The 25,589-nt window shown below is 41.1% G+C and overlaps 1 protein-coding gene across 6 annotated transcripts in view; it reads left to right on the top strand.

Annotated features, from left to right (window-relative positions):
• PSMD14 (proteasome 26S subunit, non-ATPase 14) overlaps nucleotides 1–25,589 on the top strand; it is a 97,008-nt gene that overhangs the window by 18,457 nt on the left and 52,962 nt on the right. For all 6 annotated transcript variants that reach the window (XM_053280248.1, XM_053280218.1, XM_053280264.1 and 3 more), the window contains exons 4-7: nucleotides 14,283–14,354; nucleotides 14,766–14,885; nucleotides 16,633–16,703; nucleotides 17,651–17,801. In XM_053280248.1, the coding sequence (XP_053136223.1) occupies nucleotides 14,283–14,354; nucleotides 14,766–14,885; nucleotides 16,633–16,703; nucleotides 17,651–17,801 (414 nt within the window). The remainder of the gene's footprint in view (nucleotides 1–14,282; nucleotides 14,355–14,765; nucleotides 14,886–16,632; nucleotides 16,704–17,650; nucleotides 17,802–25,589) is intronic.

The following is a 25,589-nucleotide window of genomic DNA, read 5'->3' on the forward strand; positions in this document are numbered from 1 at the left end:
GCTGTAAAGAGGAATCCAGTTAGGAGTTCCCTTTGCTTCTGAAGTAAAAAAGGGTTTTGTAAAGAGCAGTGGAGGAGTGATTAGAGGCGCCTTTAAAAGTCAAACAGAAGGTGCGTGTGCGCGCGCGCACACACACACACACCCCATCCTTGAAGTAGCGGAGGCTATTTGCAGCATAGTCATCAACATGCTGACCATGCAAATGGCCTCCACTCATGCCCAGTGGCCAGATATTGCTGTTGCTGCAAGGATGGGTAGGAGCACTGCAGGCCTGCTCGTAAGCGCCTTCTAATTTACTTTTAAAGACGCCTCTCACTCGCCGCTCCCCTGCACCCTTTTACAAAACCTTTTTTTTTTTTTAAACTTCAGAAGCAAAGGGGAATCCTCACTAGATTCTCCTTTACAGCCACTCGGACCAGTTTGATTGCGGGCCGGTTCGGCACACCCACACTAGCCTGAACCAGCAGATCCTTATGGCCTCCTTCTGAACTAAAGGCGGATTTTATGTTGAGTCTCCAGGTTCTAGTGGGCACTCTCTTGTTTTCTCTTTTACGTCATTACAGTGGGCAGGGGAGAGAACAGATCGAAAGCACAATCTTGTACTAGCACAAGTATGCTATGGGATGAGTGGGCAATGGTGCACTTAGTAATGTAGCCGGTGTCTGAAATAAAAATTCTGAGATACCAAAGGAAAGCTGCAGTGCTGGGGTTCCCAGCCTAAGTTAGAGAGAAGGAAGGAAGCATATTGGGAGGAGAGAAGAGTGATGTACTATTTCTTTAATGCAGATGAAACCATGTATTCTGTTCTCTTCCACTCATACAAGGGCACACACAGGAGCCAAAGACCGGTCAGTTGGCCCTTCAAGAGTAGACCCTTTGATATGGCAGTCATCTGCAAAGGTGACCAATAGTCTACCCAGTCCTGTCTCCTATTTCCCACAGTGGTCAACTGAACGCCTTTGGGAAACCCACCAGCAGGAGGTGGACATGCCACTCTTCTGCTGTTGCTCCCCTGCAACTGGTATTCAGAGGTATCCTGTCTCTGAACCTGGAGGTAGCCTATATAGCCATAACTACTAGTAACCACTGATGGACGTGTCCTCCATGTCCCCCTTTAAAGCCATCTACTCTAGTGACCTTCGCCACACCTTGTGGCAGTGAATTCCATAGATTGATTATGCTCTGTGTGAAGAAGCATTTCATTCCATCTGTTCTAAATCTCCTGCATAGCATGACTTTGGTTCTATTTTGTGAGAGGCAGAAAAAGTGTCTCCATACCATGCATAATTTTATATACCTCAATCATGTTTTTGCATCCCAGTCACTCTTTTTCTAAACTTAGAAAGCCCCAAACACTCTAGCCTTTTTCTTGTATGGAAGTCCCTTGATTACTTTTGTCATCGTCCTCTTCTACACCCTCAAGTTGTCAAACAGGCAGATTCCATGATCAATTGGGGTCCAATGAGTAGCTCTACCCATTATTAATATACAAAGAACCATTGTCAGTCTCTGATTAATTTGAAACTACAACTGCCTTTCTTTCTGCTTTTGTCCCCCACTGCATTGGCAAAACAGTTTGCAGAACTCAACCAGCAAGTAGACTGACCATTAAAGAAAGTTTTTCCAGTCATCCATATCCAATCCTTTTGAGGAAATATAATCTAATCACTCTTAATTATTAGCAAAGACGATCAGCCACCCAGCAGCCAAAACCATGTTAATGTTTCAAACAACTACAAATTTGCTAGTTGATTACTAAATTGATTGGGGGAGTGGTGTAAAGAAATGCCGGACTTCTCTTCACATGGCTTGCTACTTTGAAGATGTCGTAGGTGCACAGTTTTCTGCCCATGGTCTTTCATTTTCTTATAATATCATGTTTGGGTGGGAGATCACTATTGTTCCCATTTTTACAAATGATAGAATTGGGGCTGAGAGACACTGGCTTGTTCACAACTGCTCATTTGCTGAGTAGAATCAGAACCCAGTTCTCTTAAATATATCGAATGCTCTCTGTACTGAATCATGCTTGCTCTTGCATAGTAGCATTTACTACTAAGCTTGTGCAAATATTTTGCTCTGAATAATCCGCAGAGCCTCCCTGTCATTGTGTGGAGGTGACTGTTCCCACTGCTCATCTCTGTACAATAACTGCCTGTAGTCTAACTAGAAAGTTTTGCTTATACATGAAGGGTACCTAGCAAATAGGCCTTTGTAAATATTTGGCTCCAAATATCGGAAACCAAATAATCCCCTCCGGTCTCTAGTACTGTGTAGAAACATCTATTCCCATGGCTCACCTCTGTGCGGTTCTGTGCTGGGGCCCCTTAAAGAGAAATGGAGCTGCCAGCCCCAGTGACTTCTGGGAGTATATGCAGGGAGCACAAGGAAATGGGGCCCCTTCTTGGGCTTTCTCCAGAGAGCTCTACTTCCTAGCACTTTTAACCAGACATCGCTGGGGCTGGCAGAGCTCCATTTCTCTTTCAGGGCCCACCAGTGCTGGGGAAAGCACAGCACTGCGTGAGCAGTGGGAATGGTCACTTCCCTGCAGTGCCATGGAGCTGTGCAAATTATTCAAAGCCAAACATTTGTACAAACATATTTGTTAGGAGTCCTTCACATACAAATCAGATACATAGGACTTTCCTGTTAGATTACAGGCAGAAGCTGTACAGTTAGTTTGTACTGACTGAAGACATTGAAATTATTAATGTAATTTATTGATATAAATGCAACATTTGCTCTTGCTGCAATTCCTTTTCTGAATTCTAAATGTCATTTCTAGTGCACAATAGCATTGACAGCTGGTGACATGATGATGAGGGTGGGTGGGTAAATAACCCAGAGTAACACTGTATACAGCCCTCAAAAAGAGTAACTGAAACGCCAACCAAGTCTGTCCTTGAATAGAGCACACAGCATCTCACCATATTCACTTATTACAATTTTGGCAAGATGCTTTTAAATGGTGTCTTGTGGGAATAGATGGAAGGGTGGACCACTTCTTTAAAAGGGGGTAGGGGGGAAGGGTGACCTGTCTCTTAGACGTGTTAGCACTTCAACTGGAAATAAAGAAGCAAGAATTGCAAATAGCTATTTTGTTTGAATAATAGGCTTGCCAATTAGCCATCAAGTGCTTCCATCTGTGAAATTGTTGATCAGATGGGTTAGCTGGGACACTTCCAGATTAGGGCATTGTATGTGGCACTTGAAAACTGTCACTTTGAAAGAGGTTTCAAGTACTGCACTGCTTGATGCTGTAGAAGCTCTTTCCTTTATTTTTAGAACTCATTGATGAAACCTGTAGCACTTAAGAGACCTGCCACTGATCTAAAAATCCCGTTGAACATGCTGATCTAGCGTATGTAGAGGTTAAACACTATCTAGTTTCCTTTCAGTGGTTTTACAGTGACAGGTTAATGTTTTAAAAGTAGTAAATGCAAGTTTGGTTATACTTATGGTTCAAGGCAAGTTGCATTTGGCCTTCCTTCCTCTTCAAGAGCTTGCGTCCTAGTGTGACTAACATGTCTCATAAGGATCCTGTAGCCCTCACCCATGTGGATTTGACTCATAAGGCTGCCATTTTGTGTTTATTTAATTTGGTGAGATGTCCTCCCAAGCCAATGGGACTGACTTCTGCAAAGCACTGATGAAAAATCACGTGTTGAGAAGAAAAATACAGACCTTCCCCCCTGCAAAAAGGCCTTGTATAAAAAGTAAACTGTATGGAAGAGGGGCAGAAGGGCTTTCACCAGCAATTGTGGTCTTACTGGGAGCTCTCCATCCCTAACCCCTATGTCAGCGATCAGCAGTAGATCTGAGAAGAGAGCACCATCCCTTCCTACTCGGATGGAGGAAGAAACACCTTTAGGTACTTCCCTTTCCACCATTGAATGGAGACTCTGAAAACATTGCCTTTAGGGAGAACATTATAGTGTTGACCCTTTGGGAAGGGTCAGGAAAGAATGCTGTTTAACTGCTTTGTTCCCCAAGCTTTACAGAGGATTGCATAGGATGTAGGTAAAATGGAAAGTGCTTTAACTCCTAACCTGCTATACCCTGGGCTAAATCAAGACGCCCTGCAATACACCCGCATCCTGATCCACCTGACAGTGCCAGGGAGGAGTCAGCTGTTATGGTGTACATTGGCACCAACAATGTTGGGAAATGTAGTCAGGAGGTCCTAGAAGCCACATTTAGGCTGCTAGGTAGCATATTGAAGTCCAGGACCCACAGGGTAGCATTCTCTGAAGTTGGTTCAATGTGCAGGGCCAGCGAGAAGGCGGAGTTGAGGGGTCTCAATGCGTGGATGAGACGTTGGTGCCGGGAGGAGGGGTTTAGATTTGTTAGGCCTGGGATATATTTTGGGACAAGCAAAGCTGTACAAAAGGCATGGGCTTAACTTGAACCAAGATGGAACCAGACTGCTGGTGCTTAAAATCAAAAAGATCACAGAGCAGCTTTTAAAATGATGCCTGAGGGATTGCCAACAGGAACTGGATGCTATCTCATTTGACCAGAAAAATCCCCAAAGGTGCAAGGGTACAAACTTTTCAGATATACCAAAAGGGGACAGAGTAGAACCAGGTGTAGAGCAGATGGAAGCACATGACAGCTGGTCAAAAAAGTCAAATGACGGTAAGAGATAGCTAAATGTTATCACTAATGTTTTCACTAATGAAAACATATAGTGGGCATAACAGAAACCTGGTGGAATGGTGAGAACCAGTGGGACACTGTTATTACTGGATACAAATTCTACAGAAAGGTCAGGGAGGGGAGAGTTGGGGTTGGAGTAACACTATATATTAAAGAAGGGATAGATTCCAATAAGCTAGAAAATCCAGGAGGACCAGAATCCTCCACAGAATCATTATGGGTGACAATCTGAGGACTGAAAGGAAATGTGTTACTAGGGATGTGCTATCGCCCTCCGGATCAAAACACTGAGTGTGACCTGGAGTCAGAGAAGCAGATCAGAGAGGCATCAAAGAGACAGAGCTGTAATAATGAGTTATTTCAATTACCCCCACATAGGCTGGGCAAATTCACGTGCAGGTATTGACAGGGCAAATTGCTAGACATGCTAAATGTCTGCCTTAGAATAGTTGGTCGTGGAACCAACCAGAGAGAAGTTGACTTTGGACTTAATCCTGAGTAGTGCCCAGGTCCTGATGCGAAATGAGTTGTAGAACTATTGGGGAACAATGACCATAGTGTGATCCAATTCAGCTTATATGTTTGTGAAGCATTGCAAAGGAAGTCCAATACAGATACATTGGACTTCAGAAGAAACTTCTCAAAAATGAGGGAACTGGCAAAAAGGATTTAGCTGAAAGGAAAATTCAGGAGGGTCGCTGAAAGGAAAATTCAGGAGGGTCAAATCACTCCAGAAACCATGGAACTTATTTAAAACCACAGTAATAGAAGCTCAGTTGGAATGCATACCAAGGAGGAGGAAAGATATCACCAAGCTCAGGTTGCCAGACTGGCTTTTTTAAAGCCAAATTTTGGGTTATGGCCCATATGGCTATCAGGTTGGGTCAAGGAAGCTATAAAAGGGAAGGAGACTTCCTTCAGAAAATGGAAGTCCTGCTCAAATGAAGAGAACAGAAAGGATCATAAATTCTGGCAAAAGAAATGCAAGGAGACAATAGGGGATGCAAAAAAAAAAGTTTGAAGAGCATATAACTAGAAGTGTTGAGAGGAATAACAAACTTATTTAAATATATCAGAAGCAGAAAACTTGCCGGGGAGGCAGTTGGATCCTTAGATGATGAGGGTGTAAAGGGGATTATTGAGGATAAGGAGATTGCAGAGAAACTGAATGAGTTCTTTGCATCTGTTTTCATGGCGGAGGATAATGGCCATATACCCACTCCAAAACTGAGCTGCTCAGGCTTGGAGGCTGAAGAACTGGGCCAATTTGAGGTGAGGGAGGATATGCTAAATCAGGCCTGCTCAGCCTTGGCCCTCCTGCAGATGTTGGCTTACAATTCCCATAATCCCTGGCTATTGGCCACTGTGGTATTGGCCCTCCTGCAGATGTTGGCTTACAATTCCCATAATCCCTGGCTATTGGCCACTGTGGTATGGGAGTTGTAAAAACAGCTGGCGGGGGAGGGGCATAGTCGAGCAGGCCTGTTCTAAACTGTCCTGAAAAACTAAAAAATAACAAATTGCCAGGGCCAGATGGCATCTACCCAAGAATTCTGAAGAAACTTAAATGTGAAATTACTGATCTAGCAAAAACATGTAACTTGTCCCTACAGTCAGGCTCTATACCAGAGGATTGGAAATTAGCTAATGTAACTCCGACTTGCAAAATGAGATCCAGGGAACTACAGGCTGGTAAGCTTAACTTTTTTGCCTGGTGAATTGATGGAAAGCATACTTGATGACAAAATAGTTAAACTTCTAGAAAACAGGCCTTGTTGGAGAGCCAGCATGGCTTCTACAAGGGCAAGTCTTACCTCACTAACCCTTTGGAATTCTTTGAGAGTGTCAACTGGCGTGTGGATCAAGGTGATCCAGTTGACATAGTATACTTAGACTTTGAAAAAGCTTTTGACAAAGTCCCCCATCAAATACTCTTGAGTAAACTTAGCAGTCATGGGATAAGGGGACAGGTTCATGTGTGGATCAGTAACTGGTTGAAGGACAGGAAATGGATGGTAGGAATAAATGGACAGTTCTCTAAATGGAGGAAAGTAAGAAGTGGGGTCTCCCAGGGTTCTGTATTGAAACCAGTACTAGTTCATAAATGATCTAGAAGTTAGGGTAAACAGTGAAGTGGCCAAATTTGCAGATGACACCAAACTATCTAGGGTAGTGAAATCCAAAAGAGATTGTGAGGCGCTCCAAAAGGATCTCTCCAAACTGGTTGAGTGGGAGACAAAATGGCAAATGTGGTTCAATATAAGTGTAATGTGATGCATATTGGGGCAAATCAGCTTTGCATATGCACTGATGGAATCTGAGCTGTCAGTGACTGACCAGGAGAGAGGTCGTGGTAGACAGCTCGTTGAAAGTTTCCCCTCAGTGTGCAGCAGCTATGAAAAAGGCTAATTCCATGTTAGAGATCATTAGGAAGGAGGCTGAAAATAAAACTGCTAATATTATAATGTCCTTATACAAATCTATGGTGCAGCCACATTTGGAGTAATGCATACAGTTCTGGTCACCATATGACTTAAGAAAGACACTGTAGACCTGGAAGAGGTTCAGAAGAGGTTAACCAAGGTGATCGGGCCTGGATCACCTTGCTTATGAGGCATGGCTACAGCATCTGGGGCTTTTTAGTCTGGAAAAGAGGCGACTACAGGGAGACATGATAGAGGTGTATAAAATGATGCATGGAATAGAGAGAGTTGACAGAGATACATTTTTCTTCCTCTCTTACAATGCTAGAACCAGGGATCATCCCTTGAAACTGAAGGCCAGGAAATTTAGGACCAATATAAGGAAGTACTTTTTCACACTGCTTATAATTCATCTATGGAATTCTCTGCCACAGGATGTGGTGTGAGGGCCACTGGCATTAAATGGGGCTTGGACAACTTCATGGAGGACAGGTCTATCAATGACTACTAGTTTCGTGGCTATAGGCCACCTCCAACCTCAGCGGAGAGATGCCTCTGAATACCAGTTGCAGGGGAGCAACAGCAGGAGAGAAGGTGTACCCTCACCTCTTCCCTGTGGGCTTCTTGGAGACATCTGGTGGGCCACTGTGCGAAACAGGTGCTTGGACCTGACCCAGCAGGGTTGTTCTTATGTCTGCACCCTTCTTCATGGATAGTTCCCATTCTGCTTGGAATAGAGTGGGTTGTGGCCTGGGTGGCTGCCGCTCATGACACTTGTCATTTTAATTTAACTTGTCTGTACCTGATCTCTCTGTAAATGTTGTGGGGGACGTGGGACGTGGTGAGCATTGGCAGTGTCTCCCAAAGTGAAGACTATAAAAGCCTCTATAAAGTTTAATGATCTAAACAATGAAGTATACAGTACAAGGTGTGTGGTGTGTGTTTTTTAAATCTTTGTTTAAACCAATGGAGTCAGGAGCGTATGGCTCCTAGCAGCTATTTTAAAGTGAAGAAAACTGCTGGCAGCTTTCTTCTTCCAAGCACATTTAGTGAGTTTATAGTGACTTAATGCTCACAGGAGGCCCCTGTATCAAGCTATTTACATTCCTTCTCCTATCTCTTCTTTTCCCCTATGTAGTTGCACTTGCCCTAATTCTCTCACCAGTATTTCTCCTGGAGTATTATATTATTATTATATTTTTAGCCTTGTCAAGTGCTAAAAGCTGATTGTCCAGAACATGCACACAGGCAGTCTGTAGCTGACATACTGAGGAAAATTACTCAAAGTAGTCCTATTGAAATTAGGCATTGCCCAGCTTCAGTTTTAGTGGGACTACTCTGTGTCATTTCCCTCAGTATGTTGACCCGTATTTCAAGATCTCTGCCTTAGCTGTTCAATAAACTTAAGCATTGTAACAGTCCCCTGTATTGACATTCTATTCTAGTTCAGTGTAACACAATTGCCTTTAAAATACTGGAGACTAAAAAAAACCCAGTGGTATTGGTGAAATAAGCCATCCTGATGCTATACACTCTTTGTTTTCTCTTTCTAAAGTCTTTCAGTAGTGATTATTGACCAGATGTTTTTAGTCTGCCACAAAACTTCTCAGCACATCTCATGAATGTTGTCTTAGTGAATTCTCTTCTACAGATGTGTTCTGTTGTCCCTGGGAAAAAAATAGGAATGCATTTAACTTCTTCTTTCCATTCTTCCCACTGAGCCTAAACTGTGGGACTACTCTGCATTTTTAGTGTTTTGCTTAGTGCTTAATGCATTTTTGATGCTCTAAAGCCCTTGGAGCATTGTCCCTTCTCAAGACTCCTTTGGTATAGAAGGCATGACTTCCTGTCTGCTGCATTTCAGTATGGTGTGTTGGCTACCCCTTGTGTGTCAGTGTAGATGTCACTGGATTGGTAGGGAAACAAAAAAGAAAGTTTCCTAGCAAGATAGGGATGGCTCACTACAAAAATAAACTAGTTTTGTTTTTCCAAAAAAAAATTTCTGAGACTGTACAAAGTATAAAGTACCTGCTGTGAAAGGGTGCCTTAGCATATCTTCTTAGTTCCATATATGAGTGGTGGCTACAAGTATGTTTAACAATCAGTTCAGTTTTAGGAAATAACCTTATTGTACAATATCAAGTTCCAAAAATGGTAGTGTTTAGATGTATTATCCCTGAACAGCACCAAAATTCTGCCTGCCTTGCTGTAGAGAAAGTGTAGCTATAAGCACATCCAAATGATTTTTAATAGTAAGTAAAGCTGTCTGTGGAACTAAGCACACATTTAAATTGGGTACTGCCATATTTACTATTATTTAAGAAAACCAGTTGTCTCATTCTCTTCTCTTGCAAGTATACAGAGTGTCATATCTCCTAAAATATATGTATATTGCATTAGCTGAAAGTATGCAGTAGAGAAGCGTGTGTTAACCCTTTAAACATCTTTTTAAAAATTATTTCTAATATACAGCAGATAATAAAATAGACTTTACAAATACAGCATGAGGGTGGGTGGGTTTGGAGGCAAATGGTTTTTCTACCATATAAAGTAACACACACTTTAAAATTCTCTCAATTGTCTCTAGGTGTAACAGCTGAAAATCTGCACTCCAAGAGTTAAGTCAGCATGAAAGAATTCATTTCCACTTTAATGACCTAGCCTTACTGGGTTAGGACGATGGGGAACATGCTTCTGACTTGCACTCCTATTGCCAATTAACACCTCCTATAACAGGTTGTCTCAGCTAGTCATTGAAGCAAAGGCAGTAGAAATAGTTTACATGCATCTTGTTTTTCACAGTAGTTGTTTAATACTCACAAAATTAAGTATTAAAAGGTTCCTTTTTACTTTGCTGGGTAAGAATAAACATGACAGTGTTGGATAGTTGTACATTTGCTTACGCCTGTTTTGTGGTGTTTATATTTTAAATGGGTTTTAATTGAGAAAAAGGTTGGAGTTGGTATCAGATCTAACCCTCTTGCATAAGTATTTAGTAGGGTTGCAGAGATCTCATTTACACTCAAATAAATGATGTTGACGTTGGTGTGTGTGGGGAAAAAATAACCATTTTTTCACATTTTGAATTTTATTAAAAACACCTTTTTGAGTTACTGTCATTGGAGATGGGAGGAAGGAAGAGAAGTATTCAGACTCGCTCAAATATTTATCTCTGGGTCAGTGGTTTCATTTTTTGTAAGTTGTTTACTCTTGCAGCATTTACATTTAAAGAAGAAATGCACAGAGCAAGTGAAGGGCAGTACTCGAAACTGACACTTTGATTCGTGATTAATCAGCAGGTATTCTAATAACATAATAAAACTGGCTAAATAATTGATACCAGTTCACACTAAGAGAAAGGTGGAGTAATATACCTAAAAGTGTTAACAAATTTGCTAAAAGGCATGAGTAGATAACACTTTGAGGCGTTAGTTTTTATGCCGTTATAATGGCAAATGCCTTTTTTTTAACACTTAGTCAACAAGGGCTGCCCAAGTAAAAGTCACAGCTTTTATAACTGGATCATATCTGAATGCTCCTGAAGGGAGAGTAGCAGCTCGTTTCAACCGCATTTGGTTTATGAGCTGATTATTTGATCTTTGGTTTTTTCTTCTTCAGAGTTTTGGAAACATTTTACCTTACTAAATGTTGATAAAAGAATTGCCTTTTAATAGTGCAAGTCTACCTTAAATCTTGCAGGCACTAATAAGTGATGGCTTAAATGAAATGATTGATACGGCTTACGGTTGATATGATTGCCCTGCAGGCAGGTCAGTTCACTGACTAACACTTGGCAGACAGTTTAGTCAGGAAGAAGCATCTGTTTCTTCTCTTAAAAGTATAACCAGGATTGATTCCCCCCCCCCGCTTCTATGTACTGGATACAAAAGAACGTCAAAAAAATTTTTTAAAAAAATTAATGGTATGTTTTGGTTATAAAGGAGAAAATTAAGGGCTTGCTTAGGTTTCAGTCTGGTGGTGGTAGTAGTGTTATCACAGCCATTCTTCAGGGAATTCTCTGGAAAGAGAGGAAATTTGATGCATCTGGTTTAAAAGGGGCAAGTATAATTTACTTTTTGTCACCTTTTGTAGATTATTGGTTGGGGTAGAAAATGCCTGGGAGATTAAGATTAGGTTTGATATATAACCTAATAATTTGTGTTCAGACTTAATATACCATTAACATTGCTAGGTTGGGAAAAAATGTGGGGAGAGCACAGGGCCTTTTCTCACAGTAACAAATGCACTGTGGTACATATTCACAGACTTAGAGATATGCATGGAGGAGTGCAAAGGAATTGGTCACAAGAACGCCAACATGTCTTGCAGCTTGTAAGTGTACGTTTACTGTACACCATTCTTGGGTATCATTTAGAAGATTGGCTTCTTTGAGTGACTTTCTGGTAATTTTCATGTCTGAAGGGAATTTGTTGTATTGCTCCAGTGATTCACTCTTCCGCTTGAGACCATTGTTTTAGACTAGGTATTATGAGAGAATTTTATGTTTAAGTTCAGCTGATTTTAAAATTGGATTTTAAATGCTTGTTCAGAAGGGATCTGTTTAGATTGCCAAAACAAACAAAAAAAGAACTTTTGTTGTAGTTATGACACCATTTATTTTTAGGTAATTAAGGGGTTTTGCTTACATGGACTTGGAATTGCGATCATATATACACATACAATAGAATATATTTCTAAAATAAAGGTAAAAATTTATCTGCATGGTTGCAGTAACCATGCTTGCAGCAAAAGTCATTGCACTAGGCAAATTTGAGAAAAGCATTTGATATATAGTAACTTACTGTTAATTAGAATATTTGGGAGTAGGGCTTATTGAGTCAGGATGTCAACTGGTTGAATATAGTGATCTCTGCTGTATGAAGTACCTCAGGGACATTCTTAGCATTTTTAATAAACTGGAAGAAGTAGTAGTCTGTTCGCATATTAGCAACCTACTGATAAATTAAGAGACATTGTGAATACCAGTGAGGACAATGTGTAAAGGCCTAGAGGGCAGAAAGTGTCATTCCTCTTTAGGCAAGAATACAATTTGAGCAATTTCAAGGTTACCTGCTATAATGGGGTTATGAGTAACCAGGCATTAAAACAGACTTTTAAAAAATGGTACCTGAAATCACTCTGGGAATGTGTGCCATTGACTTCAATAGTTCTACAGGAATGTAAGTGGTGGTTGAATCAGTTCCTCAGTCAGAATAATTGGTGGAAATCTTGAACCATTTCAGAAGGCTATGGAAATAATGGATACAGTTGATCTGTATCCCGAGATTCCCAATGTACTACTCATTAGACACATCAAACCCTTTTTAGGACAATGCTAGGGAGCCATAGATAGTGGTTTGTTTAGGTTGTTAACAGTAGATTATATCAAAAGGTAACTTGCACAAGCATCAGCGCTACTGTCCACTGGTTATATTATTTTAGATTTCACTCCTTTAACAGGGTGTTCTGTGAAATCTCACTTTGCTGGGGTTTCTTCTCCAGAATCTCCATACACAAGATAATGGCTTTCACTGAGTTACATTACCCCACATTTCCCCACAGATTGAAAATAATGCTGCCAAGAAACCTCTCCCCACACAAAGTTGCTTGTCTTCTGCTCTAAATTCCAGCACCTACAGTTATGTCCTCTGACAGGGGCTAGGAGCAGGGGCTTCTTCATGATGGCCCCGGTTCTTTTCCCAAGGGAGGACTGTAGATACACTTCACTATTATTAGAAGGCATACAAAAACTTTCCTGATATAAAAAAAAAACAAGGCTGTTAATGCAACACTTACAATTTGATATAGTTTACCAGAAATGCTAATTCATTTTCGTGTTGGAAATACATGCATTTTGGTTTTAATGTTGATAGATGCTTTGAATTTAATTAAAATAAAAGCAGGATACAACTATTTAAAATAAGAATGCTCATTGTGTGCTTCATCTTTGATCCATATGCACTGGTATTTCCTCTGGAGCTATACACTTAAAAGTAACTTTTTTTAGAAAAAGGCTTTTGTACCATTTTGTCACCATTCCCAGGAAAGTCGTAATATAGTTGGCATTCTGCACTTGAACAGTACACAGTACTGGCCTCGGTCGTCATTCACACCTGGGACAATTGTGCTAATTTTTTATTAGCTACTCATGAAGCAAAGAGCAGAGTATTTTGTTCACAGCTTTTCCGCCTAGGGATTGGAGGTCCATTTTTCTCTCACTGCACCAGTGGATCTGCAAAGTGCTCCCGTAGCCTTTTTCTTCAAGTCCTCTTCAACTGAAAACTGACAAAGCAAAGGGAAATTGTTTGTGTTGGTGCCAGTTAATCATGCTAGCCCAGCAGCATTTATATTCACACCATTGTAAGAAACATGTAGTTAATTGGTGAATTGGAGGTATATGTAGTATTGAAGCTGAGGTAGGTTAGCTAGTATTCCAGCAAGACTTAACTCACTAATAGAACTTTGGGATCTGAGCCTATATCATTTGTAATAGGATTTCTCCCAGGACAGTATTTGTAGTGTTTTAAAATTGACTTTGATTAGATAGAGGATGCAGCAGTCAAATTCTTTTGCCCTCAATCAGACTGAAAAGGTAGTTTACATAGAAGAAATACTCAATAGCAGGTCTTGTTAGGATCCAAAGATGCCCCTTGGATGTGCACTAATAATAGTACCTATACTTCATATAGCACTTCAAGGTGTGCTTCACTTATTATTGTGTTTGTCATCCAGACAACAACCCGGTAAGGTAACTGAATGTTGTCACTATATTGCAGATTTAGAGCTGAAGCTGAGTGAGAATGGCTTGATTAGGCCACATAGTGAGTCATGGCAGAGGCAAGATTTGGGACTTGTGATTCATAGCACACACTCTGAACCGCTACACTTCTGCACACTCGGGGGTGATGGCTAACTCTTTTCCTTCTAACAGTAGCCATTGTACCTCAAAAGTGCTGCTGCTGACCATCAAGCAGGTCTTTTTCAGAGCATGTAGGGATGGGCTAGGGGCTGGGACCAGAAGAGGAAGCTGAAAAGCCCCCATGGATGCGCAGATACCAGGTATGGGATTGGCATTGGTTATCAAATGCTGCAACTGGTAGGACAAAATACATAAGTGCTATTTTTTCCTTTAAAAATGCCTGTTTCATCTATAAAATAACTGAGCTCAGAAAGATAGTCTCATGTTACCTTTTTGCCTAGGGTCCTCCTACTGATGCTCCTGCAGTTGACACAGCTGAACAAGTTTACATCTCTTCCCTTGCGCTTTTGAAGGTATGTGTTTTGTTGGGTCATAGTGTAGTACAGGGGGTTTCTTCTGCCCAAAATATTGGTAAAATGAGAAACTTCTTTAGACTTGGAACATCATTATGAGTTTGTTCTTTTTTTAGTTCTTTGGGAGGTTGTTTTTTTGTAGCACCTACCCCCATCCCCATCTCAGACATGAACCAGTCTGACCACCCTGTTGTTTTTGTATTAAAAACCTTGAATCCTCCTTTGTTACACTTGGCATACATCAAGGTGTCCTAGGATATCACAGTGGTTTTAAAGATATGGGAAAGTTGATTCTGGTTGACCCTAGAAAATGCCACTTGGGAATATATAAACACTAGAGCATCAAACCATTATCCCTTCTATAGCATACTCTTGATCAACATATCACTTGAACCTTTATCTTCTTTCCAGATGTTGAAACATGGTCGTGCTGGTGTTCCTATGGAAGTTATGGGGCTGATGCTTGGAGAATTTGTTGATGACTATACTGTCAGAGTGATTGATGTATTTGCTATGCCACAGTCAGGAACGGTGAGTACTCTTCAGTGAGTAAATGTGTTTTGCCACACTATATAACTGTACATCAAGATTTTTCCTCCCCCACACATTTAATAGTTGCAGAAAAGCTTGAATGCTTATATCTAGGTCTAAGTCTATGATCTGTGCTGCCTTTTAACAATCTCAGTTGATGTATTTAATATCTTACACAGTTGGGCTCCCTAGTGGTATAGATTACACAATGTTGTAGTTTTATTTGTATTAAATGTCCATATTTATGAAAATACCAAGATCTGTTTACAGCACTAAAAAAAACTTGGATCAAAACTATCAGGATTTTTTAAATGGCACAGCTGAACCTGTTTCTTAGAATCTCGTGAGTGGGGCACAACCTGTGTTTTAGACACTTCTGTCAGAGGTAGCTTTTTAACTTGATAGTATTCAATTTCTACCATCAACACAAATGTGTGTGAGAGTAATTTATTCTGTTTAGGTGAGGTTTCAGTATATAATTTCTGAATGCATGACTAATAGAGATAGGACCCAAGTAGGTATAGATTACCTTTCACTAGTTTACAAGCTAAATGGGTATGTGCCCAAATTTTATGGCAGTCTCATCCCACTTTGCCTATTGGATGCCATGTAGCCCTTCTATAGTTGCAAAAGAGGTTGGAGTTAGTCTTTATTTCATTCATTTGGCAAATGTCAGTACTTCTGGGAAGAAGGAAAAAACCTTTGCTGATATTATAAGTGGGAGCTGCATGGGTCACAATGTGTGGATTAGTGTAGGGTTGGATGCGGGAAGCGGGGGACCATGAACTACACATTGACTCTCCTTATGTTAGTGAATACTACAAAACCTTAAGGTCTTGAAGCAAACAGATTTCATAATTGAGTTGTTTACTGTTATAATGGATTTATTTGTAAATTAGCATTTGCTTTACTGGACTGTTTCTTGTGGCTGTACACCCTCCCAGGCTGCACAACTTTGGCCCTCCTGCAGATGTTGGACTGCAGCTCCCATCATCCCTATTGGCCACTGTGGCTGGGGATGATGGGAGTTGGAGTCAAACAGCTGGAGGGCCAAATTTGTGTAGCCCTGCTCCAGAACTTAGAGAGTGTTTTACCTCCAGCAGCAAAACTGAACTTGACTTGGTAGTAAGCAATGGTCAGTGGTACTCAATAGTACTCCTTTTTTACAAGGAAAATAAGTATTGACTATTGAGTAGTGAGCCACCTAATGGCACAGTGGGGAAATGACTTGACTAGCAAGCCAGAGGTTGCCAGTTCGAATCCCTGCTGGTATGTTTCCCAGACTATGGGAAACTCTTATATCAGGCAGCAGCGATATAGGAAGATACTGAAAGGCATCATCTCATACTGCGTGGGAGGAGGCAATGGTAAACCCCTCCTGTATTCTATCGAAGACAACCACCAGACTCTGTGGTTGCCAGGAGTTGACATAGACTTGGCAGCACACTTTACTTTACTTAATGAATAGTGGCAGTGGTTTCAAACAGAAGGTCTATATAAACAAGGTTAAAATATCTTTGACAAGAAAAACACCCCAGCTTCTTAATCTGACTCTGGTTTTAAATTGTGTTAAAGCCACCCCCCCACCCCCGTGTGTTAAGCTGTTTTATGTCACTGTAAACCACCCACAGACTAAGGTTCATGGTGGTGTACAAATTTGATAAATAAATAAAAGTCTCTTGATATGTGACTGTATGCTAGATCATTTATTTTGAAAATGCTATTCTTTTTCTTCTTCCAAATCCAGGGAGTCAGTGTGGAGGCTGTTGATCCTGTATTTCAAGCCAAAATGTTGGATATGCTAAAGCAGACAGGAAGGTAAGGAACTTCTTAAGGGCCATTTTTGTAATGTAGTAATATAGTCAAGTCCTGCTTTCCTACTGGGTTGTTTATTTGTCTTGCAGCAGAAATAGTTGGTTCAGCCTTATGTGACCTGTTATTTAGTCACACAATCTAATCATGGGCTTGATATATTGGCAGAAGATGCAGTAGACTGCGTCCAACTAAGGGCCTTCAGACTCCATTTGTGGCTGGAACTGTTGCCTATCCTAAGGCAATCTTCAACTGACAGTTTATACTTCTGTATTAAGATAGTACAAAAGACACTATTACCACACAAAATCTGTATTTTTAGCCAGGGTGCCCCTGTACACCACCCAAAAGGTTACCTGATAAAAAGGTTGCCTGATAAAAACGTTTGAGCAACTTTTGTTTCTTCACTTTCTCTGTTTCAACAGTTGTCATCTGCTTACTCAAATTCTTATAGTGTAGGAAAAATTCGAAATTAATGTGAACAAAAGACTCAATAGCTGAGTAGAACAGTGGAAATTGCTTTCCTACCGAGTTCCTTATTCTACTGCTGGTTTAATTGATATTTAATCTTTTCCCACCGTTTGTTCCTGTTGTCCATGTCTGAAATGGACATTTTGCCATTAAAAAGCAACTTTTGGCACTATTGAGTTAGAGTACATATTTAGTGAAGTGCTGAAAGGGTAAAAACTGGATTGGAAGGTGTGGTAACAGGGTGAAAAACTGAGATCCTGACCTACCAGTGCTAATATGTATTCCTTAATGATAGCAGTCCTTTGTCACATTTTCATGTTTTCACCATAATCTGGTGAGCAGCAATTTAAATGTTTCTAATGGTGCATTTTCTCCCCTTTCTGTTTTCTTGGCCTACTGAATAGCTTATTTTTTCATTGTTAAACTTCATATTTTACATTGTAAGTGGTGTTGGGAAACTCTGAATATCTTCTTTTTTTCAGACCTGAGATGGTTGTTGGCTGGTATCACAGTCACCCTGGCTTTGGCTGTTGGTTGTCTGGTGTGGATATCAATACTCAACAGAGTTTTGAAGCCCTGTCAGAAAGAGCTGTTGCTGTAGTAGTCGATCCCATTCAGAGTGTAAAAGGAAAGGTATGTGTTGGTTTCTATTAAGGAGGAAAACCTTATCCTTTTTCATGGGTTTTTAATTAAAAACCTATGGAGTCATTCTGGATTCTCATATGAAACACATTTAAAAATTGCATTGTCACTTCAAAATATGAAATGTAAAGTTCAGACAGTGAACTAAATATCACAAAGAGGGGTTAAGATACAGACACATTGTATATCGTCCTTTTGCTTTCGAAGAGCTTTTTGTTGCTTATGCATAACATTTTTTTCTGTAATCTTCTTTTGTGAATTCTGTACAGCTTACCAGAGCAAACCATATTCAGGTTCCAAGACTGGTAACCAAAGTCTTCTGTGCTTTAGATAAAACTGAGTGAGTTCATTAAAATGAAATCCTAGCAAATTGGGCTGGATTTAGTCCGTCCATGGGTAAAAATAACGCATCTATTTTATAGAGCTGGAACGTGAAATTTTGTGTGTTCTAAATGTTTCAGAATTTAAAAAAACTTTCCCCATAGACTCTGCAGCCATTCACATTTTAGGGTAAGTTTGCAGATGAATGATTATGTGAAATCATTATGAAAAGAGATTAACTTGCAAAGCATATTGGGTTATAGTTTGTCCTTTGTTGAAATCTCTTTTGTTCTTGTTTGGTTCTTTTTTTTATTTCTTTCTAGCCCCATATGCCATTTTCCTATTTCCTGCCTCATGACAGCAGGGAGCAGCTCTATTATCACCTTCACAGAGCTGTCTGCAAATGTGAGAGGCAATTCGATTTTGCTCAGCCACAGGGAGAGTGGATTAGAAAAACTACAGAACATACAGAAATTGGCTAGGTGGTTGCTGCTTTAAAATACTGCTGAGGTGTTGTGTTTGAGCATGCTCTCGTATTGTAGAATAGTCATTAAATTAATATGTATGGCATTTATGCCATTTTATAAATATTTTAAGTATTTAAGTTTTTGTGTTAACAGCTCTGTGATATTAAAGCAGGTAACCAACCATACTGCTATGTTTACAATATAATGAAATTGTAACTTAACATGAGAGTGATAGCAAGAATATAAGCCCAAATGGACTCTTAATTTCATCTTTAGAAGCAAAGAATGCTTCTGTATGTGTTCATTTTAAAAAAGTAAAAACACACAAAAATGAAGACTCTAACCCAGGCACTAAGCGTCTGAGTAGAAAAAGCTACTAGGCATAATCAGCACAGAAATAATCTCTGCATCAGAAGGTGCTTTTTGAGCTGCTATTCAACATCTCTGAAGGCGTTACTAGGTTTTTGTTTGCCTTTGGGATTTCCTGAAGTATTTTACCATGATTTTTGGTACTGTTTCACAAAATCTATGACTTCATGTGTGTATTCTTATTTTAGTCATTTCCAAAAATTGTTCTGTAGGAGCTACTTAGTACTATTTGTCACAGGTTTCATTAGTACCTTTTGGAATGTGTGGGAGAGGAGGAAGTAGCTTTTCTTAATATTAATAAAAATAAATCCCCTCGTCTCATAAGGGAAGCTATCCCAGCTGCAACGAGATGTGATTTGGGCACCATGAAGCCTCTCAATGGTATTCCCAGCTGTTTCTTATTATCCATTCTCATCGTCAAGGGCCTGTGTTAGTGTGTCCCATTTCTGGTTAAGCCCTGTTTCTTACCCCCTCTTGCACCTGCACTGGGGTGAAAAAAGGAAGGAGCAGAGCTTTGGAGGTGGGGAGAAGGGCTTGAAGTTGAAGTAGGATGAGAGTTGGTCTTTTCTCCATGGAAAGCCTTCCTGCCTCTCATCTAGTGTCTGTAACCACTGCACCTGCTGTTCAGCCTTTTAAACTGAAGGACACACAATACACCAGTGTTGTTTGTCTCCTAATAGTTTAATTCCTGTTTTACAGTAATCTTGCATTCTTGGTGCTTAGTTGTATAAACATTTTATGAAGCACAGTACAGAGATGAGAGCTTGTTACCTGCTGATCCATGAACTGTACTGGGCAAGAAAGGTGATGTGACCTAATGCTTCAGCTTAAGGGATTCCCAAAGAGAAACAGATGGTGGGGCAGAGGCTCTGCACTCTGCCCAGAAGATTGGATTGCTTGGCAAACTGGGGAATTGGCTCACGGGTACTCTTGCTCCAGACTTCTTAGGGAGTTCCCCTGGTATACCAGAAGCACTAGAATAGCGGCATGTATGAAATCTCTACCATGAAAGATTAGTGCTTGTCTCAGCTCTCTTCCCTGTTTGCTCCCTTTGGTCAGTTGAGCAAATTATTTTGCAATTAACTAGTAGATCTTCTTAAACAAGATTGAACCAGATTATATCATTCTGGTTGTGTCTGAGTTTCCCACTGAACTAGTTGAACAGGTCAGAATCCACTATGGGAGGTGAATATGGGGAGAAATGAACTCTCATTGATTTCACCACATTAAAATGGACTCTGGCTTCAGATCAGTACTTTTGAATGCTTTTCTTTTCTCTGCTGATTCGCTTGAATGTGTGGAAGAGATCGATAGAAAGAGAGCTTCTTTTTTAATCTCCTCCATAGTAACTGCTGTGTTTACCCCTAAACAGTGACTAATGGATATAATTTGCCTGAAGTAAGCACTGTCTGCCAGAGAGTAACTGCACCTACCTATGATGTAACATGGTGACAAAATAACATGAACATAAAATACCATACAGGGCTGCTTGCCACTCCTCTGCTGCCCCATAATTTTATTTATTTATTTATTTTATTTCTCTGCTGCTTTTCATTAAAATAATCCCAAAGTGTTCCTACTATTGATTTTACAACAGGGTTTGAAATTTAGTAATAAGTGCAGGTTGGGTAGATTAAAATCGTGCTTGTAAGGTTTAAATTTATGCTTTGAATTATTATTATAGCTAGGGTTAACTTTATAACTGATGATTCACGAGGAGGTGTGAGCGGGAAGTCCATATCTGTTTGTTGTTAATGTTAATGTTAAGATTATTGTTAAAATTAATAAAAATTTAATTAAAAAATAATAATCCCAAAGTGGTTTACAATATAATTAAGACAATTCACAATTAAAATCCATGCCTAAGCCTGGGGGCAATGACTGAAAAGGCCCTGTCCCAAGTGCTCGACATTCGAGCTTCTCTTGCTGTCTGCACGTGGTGCAGAGCCCCCTCTGGTGACTCGTTAAGCAGGCAGAAACCTTTGGGAGCAGGTGGCCCTTCAGATATCCAGGGCTCAAACCATTGAGGGCTTAAAAGGTCAAAACCAGCACCTTGAATTGGACCCAGAAACAAATTGGTAGCCAGTGCAGCTTTTTCAGAATGATTGTAATATGATCCCAACGGGCAGGATAAAATCCTATGGGAGGAGTTACAGAACTCTATGGATGTCGTCTCCCCTGAGGAATGTAAAAGAAAAAATTCCAGGAAATTCTGAATAAGTCAGCTGCACTTACCAGACAACAGTTAAGTACAACCAAACACTTGGCTGAGTCGGAGTCCTGCACTTTGATGGCAGAAATCTCCCTACGCAGACACGTGTGGCTTCGACAAATCTGCATGGAGATATGAAAGAGAGAACCGAAGGGTTACCTTTCGATGGGAAAGGCTTATTCAGTGAAAATACTGATTCCACCATGAAGAAGATGAAAAAATCAAAAATTGCAGCTAAGACTTTTACCATCTCAACACCTGCCTTCTCCTATGGCTCCAGATACCGCCAGTATTCAAGACAAAAATCCACATTCAAACCTTAACAAGAACGCCATAATTTTAGAAGTCAGTATGAGGCCTCCAAACGTCCTTTCCCTGGCAAGGGAAAGCAAAATCAGTCTCAGCGCACTAAACAACCTGAACCTCAGAAGCACCTTTTGAGGGTCAGAACCACCCATTGTCCCTGCTAGACTCCTCTCTTTTTCTGCCATCGGGGGCCACAACACCTTGGCAAGTGAGCAACAACATCTCTCTCACAAACTCTATCCTCCTGCCAACAACCAACATCAAGTTGGCGCACCATGCCCCTGCATGGCACCACATAACATCGGACCGCTGGGTCCTGAAAATTGTATATGCGGGCTACACAATAGAGTTCAGAACAACCCCAAAACTTACAGGGATAAGGTTCACGCAACCCTCTCAAGCATTATTGGAAGAAGTGAATGAACTCCTAGCCAAAGGAGCTATTGCCCTGTTACAGTGGGTGCAAGACAGGAGGATTTCTACTCCTGGTATTTCTTGAACCCAAAGAGAGATCGCAGCATATGGCCTATTATGGATCTGCACCACTTGAACAAGTTCATCCATGTGAGATAATTCTGCATGATAGCGTTACAAGAAATCCTACCTCTTCTATATCAAGAGAACTGGCTGATGACGCTGTATCTCAAGGACACACATTTCCACATTGGCATCAGGGAACAACACAGAAAATATCTCAGATTTGCAATAGGAAGTCAAGTGTACCAGTACACAGTCTTACCCTTCGGTCTTGCCACCGCCCCCAGATTATTTATTAAATGTATGGTGGCAGTGATAGCTTACGTTCGGACACAGGGTATATCGGTGTGTCCTTACCTGGACGACTGGCTTCTACTTCCAAAGACAAAGAAGAGTTACATTCAGAAATGAAATATGTGCTATCTCTCCTCCAAGACTTGGGGATCTAGGTCAATTGGAAAAAGTCCAAACTAGAACCAGTTCATGCAATCAGCTACAATGGAGCAGTTCTAGACACAAGAACCAGAAACGTATACCTTCCTCATGGACACTTCCAGTGCATCAGGGACTTGGTCCTCCATATCCAGCAACATCCATCTCAACTGGCCCAACTCTTAGGTCTGAAGGCCCTCTTAGGTCTGAAGGCATCGTGCAACACAGTGGTGCAATATGCCTGGTTAAAGATGTACAAGTTGCAGCTGTGGTTTCTGTTGATCTTCCGCCCGAATGTGGATTGACAGGGCCTACGTCTACTGATCCTAGATCAAATCCTACACTCACTTACCTGGTGGTCAATGAACAGGAATCTGCTGGAAGGAGTTCCTCTTCAAATGATGTCTCTTTCTATCTGGCTAACAGATGCCTTTCTACTGGGCTGGGAGCCCACTGTGGAACTCATCAGATACAGGGCAAGTAGACCGTTCAACAAAAACAATTACATATCAATTTTCTGGAAATTTTGGCTGTCCTAAAAGCAATAAAAGCCTCCCTCCCTCTTCTACAAGGAAAAGTGATGCAAGTGCAGTTGGACAATACTACAGCCCTGGCCTACACCCACCTGCTACGGTGGGACTGTATCTCGGAGTCTCTGTGCACTCAGCCTACAACTGTGGCATTCGTGCATGCGACATCAAGTCTATTCTTTAGCCATACACATAAAGGGACTAGACAACATCTTGGCAGACGACTTGAGTCGGATTTTCCAACAACAACAACAGCAGCAGCAGCAGCAGCATCATGGGTGGAACATCAAAACGGATTGCATCACACCTCGTTTTTTTAAGCTGAATGCAACCAACCATAGATCTGTTTGCTACTTCATAAACACAAAATGCAATTGCTTCTGCTCCTGGGCAGGACACGACCCACGATCACAGGGGGATGCTTTCCAACTGAACTGGCAGAAGGAGACCCCTTATGTTTCTTCCATGTCCATTGACCAGCTGAGTAGTTGCCCATCTTCTGGCCGCTCCTACATCCTGTATCCTGCTGACTCCATGGTGCCCAAGCCAACCATGGTTTCCACAGGTACTCAAACTTTCAAGGAACCACTACCAAAGACTACCGCAAATAGTGGATCTCTTAACTCTGGACAAAGGCAATGTACTACATCCAGATGTTCTCACGCTCCACCTAACAGCATGGAGAATTGTCTCCTGAATAAGATCTTCCTTAACCAGAGAAAATCTTCTACCAGACACAATTACAGGAGCAAAGGGCTTTGTTTTAAATTTTATGCCAAGAAACAGGGTTTTCAACCTGATCAAGCCACAATAAGAGATGTGCTTCTCTATCTAACAGAACTAAAATCTCAAGTTTTAGCCAATGTATATCTCAAAGTGCATTTAGCTGCACTTTTCTCCAGACATCCAGGCTCTGACAGGAAGACTCTTCTCACATCCAAAGAGTAAGGCTCTCCTAAAAGGCCTTTTAAACCTGTTAAGCCATGGAGCATATCCTTAGTTGTTTCAACACTGACAGAGACCCTGTTTGAACCTATAAGTTCTGCCTCTAGCAAACTGGTGACTTTGAAAACTGCTTTTCTGCTAGCACTAACCACAGCTAAACTTGTAATTGAATTAGCCTTGTGGATAGACTTGCCGTGCACTAGGTTCTGTCCTGATAAAGTACTAATGTGAATGGACCCAGACTTGCTTCCTAAAGTAGTGTCCAACTTCCACCTCAGCCAGGACATTGTTCTCTCTATGTTCTTCAAAGACTCATCAACTCCGTTAGAATGGGTGATGTACTCCTTAGATGTGTGTAGGGCACTGTTGTACTACTTGGATCGCACTAAGCACTTCAGGTCCACCAAGTACCTATTTGTTGCATACAAGGGCTCTGTAAAAGGCTCCTGTATTTCTAGACATAGAATGTCTAGATTGCTAGTGGAACTCATCCTGCTAGCACACAAGACACAGAATGTTCAACCACCAGAAGCAATCAAGGCCCACTCTACCCATGCCTACGCTCCTTCAGCTGCACACCTGTTGGGGGTAACCTTCAGACATTTGCAAAGCAGCAACTTGGTCCGAGTTACCTTTCATCAAGCATTACGCCATAGATGTGCGCTCTGCTGCTGAAGCGAGCTTTGGGAGAAGTGTTTTTAAAGAGGTTGTTGCAATAGCTACTACTGCACCCTGCTCCAGGGGGAGCTAGCTAAACACCCATTCTTACGGATCTCAACGGATCTCGAAACAGATAAACAGGCTGCTCAAATGTAAATTTTGATCTGGTAGAGATCCGTCATTATCCATAAGACCCTCCCGGACCACTCCTCTGCAGTAGTGCTACGCTATGTGTGAGTTGAGTGTGCAAGCTATTCTCTGATAAACTCACTTGATTCCAGATGATCATCCTCCACAGCGGTTGTCCAAGAACTGAAGAACATGGCGTTCAGCCCACCTTTAAATAGCACGCTGAAGGTGTGTAGGCGGGGCTTAGTCGTCTTGACGAGCTACAGCATGCTACTGCATGAGTCCTGCACAGGCAATATCCATTCTTATGGATATCGACGGATCTCTACCAGAACAAGTTCTGGTGAGCAACCTGCTTATCTGTCTTTGGCTTGTATTATTTGATTAACTTTTCTGTATTTTCTTAGTCTCTCTTTTTAATTTTTTGCATTTTTATTTCCTTCGCCCACTCCTTTCCCCATCATAGCCAGTGTTACTTCCCCCTGTCATAGTCATTGTTTCATGGCAGGGAGAGTTGTTTTTTAGAAGTGTGTTACTTATGGGGGCAAGATTTCGACAACATCTTAAATGGTGTCAGACTGCTTAGTGCACACACCTAGCAGTCCCCAAGTGCCTGGCAGAATGGAAGTATTCTAAAAAGCCCTGGATCCAAAGTAATGCTTAGACTCGTTTGAAGGGCTTTTGTAAGTTCAGCGGAATATGACTTCCCCCTTTCTGGAACAGCTGCCTCCCTTGTCATATAGCAAGCAGCTTCAAAAATTTCAAAAGCAGTTTGCTGTGTAGCATTGGAGTTGAGATGTTAGAGAGACACACAAGTGTAAAAACCCCTTGGGCTTTTGGAACTAGTTTCATGAACAAAAATATTGAGGAGAGAACTGACCCTTCAGTTAGTACCGCATCTAAACTTGTATACTAATACCGTATCAAAATT

The sequence above is a fragment of the Hemicordylus capensis genome, chromosome 1, assembly GCF_027244095.1.
Source record: "Hemicordylus capensis ecotype Gifberg chromosome 1, rHemCap1.1.pri, whole genome shotgun sequence".
NCBI classification, from domain to species: Eukaryota; Metazoa; Chordata; class Lepidosauria; order Squamata; family Cordylidae; genus Hemicordylus; species Hemicordylus capensis.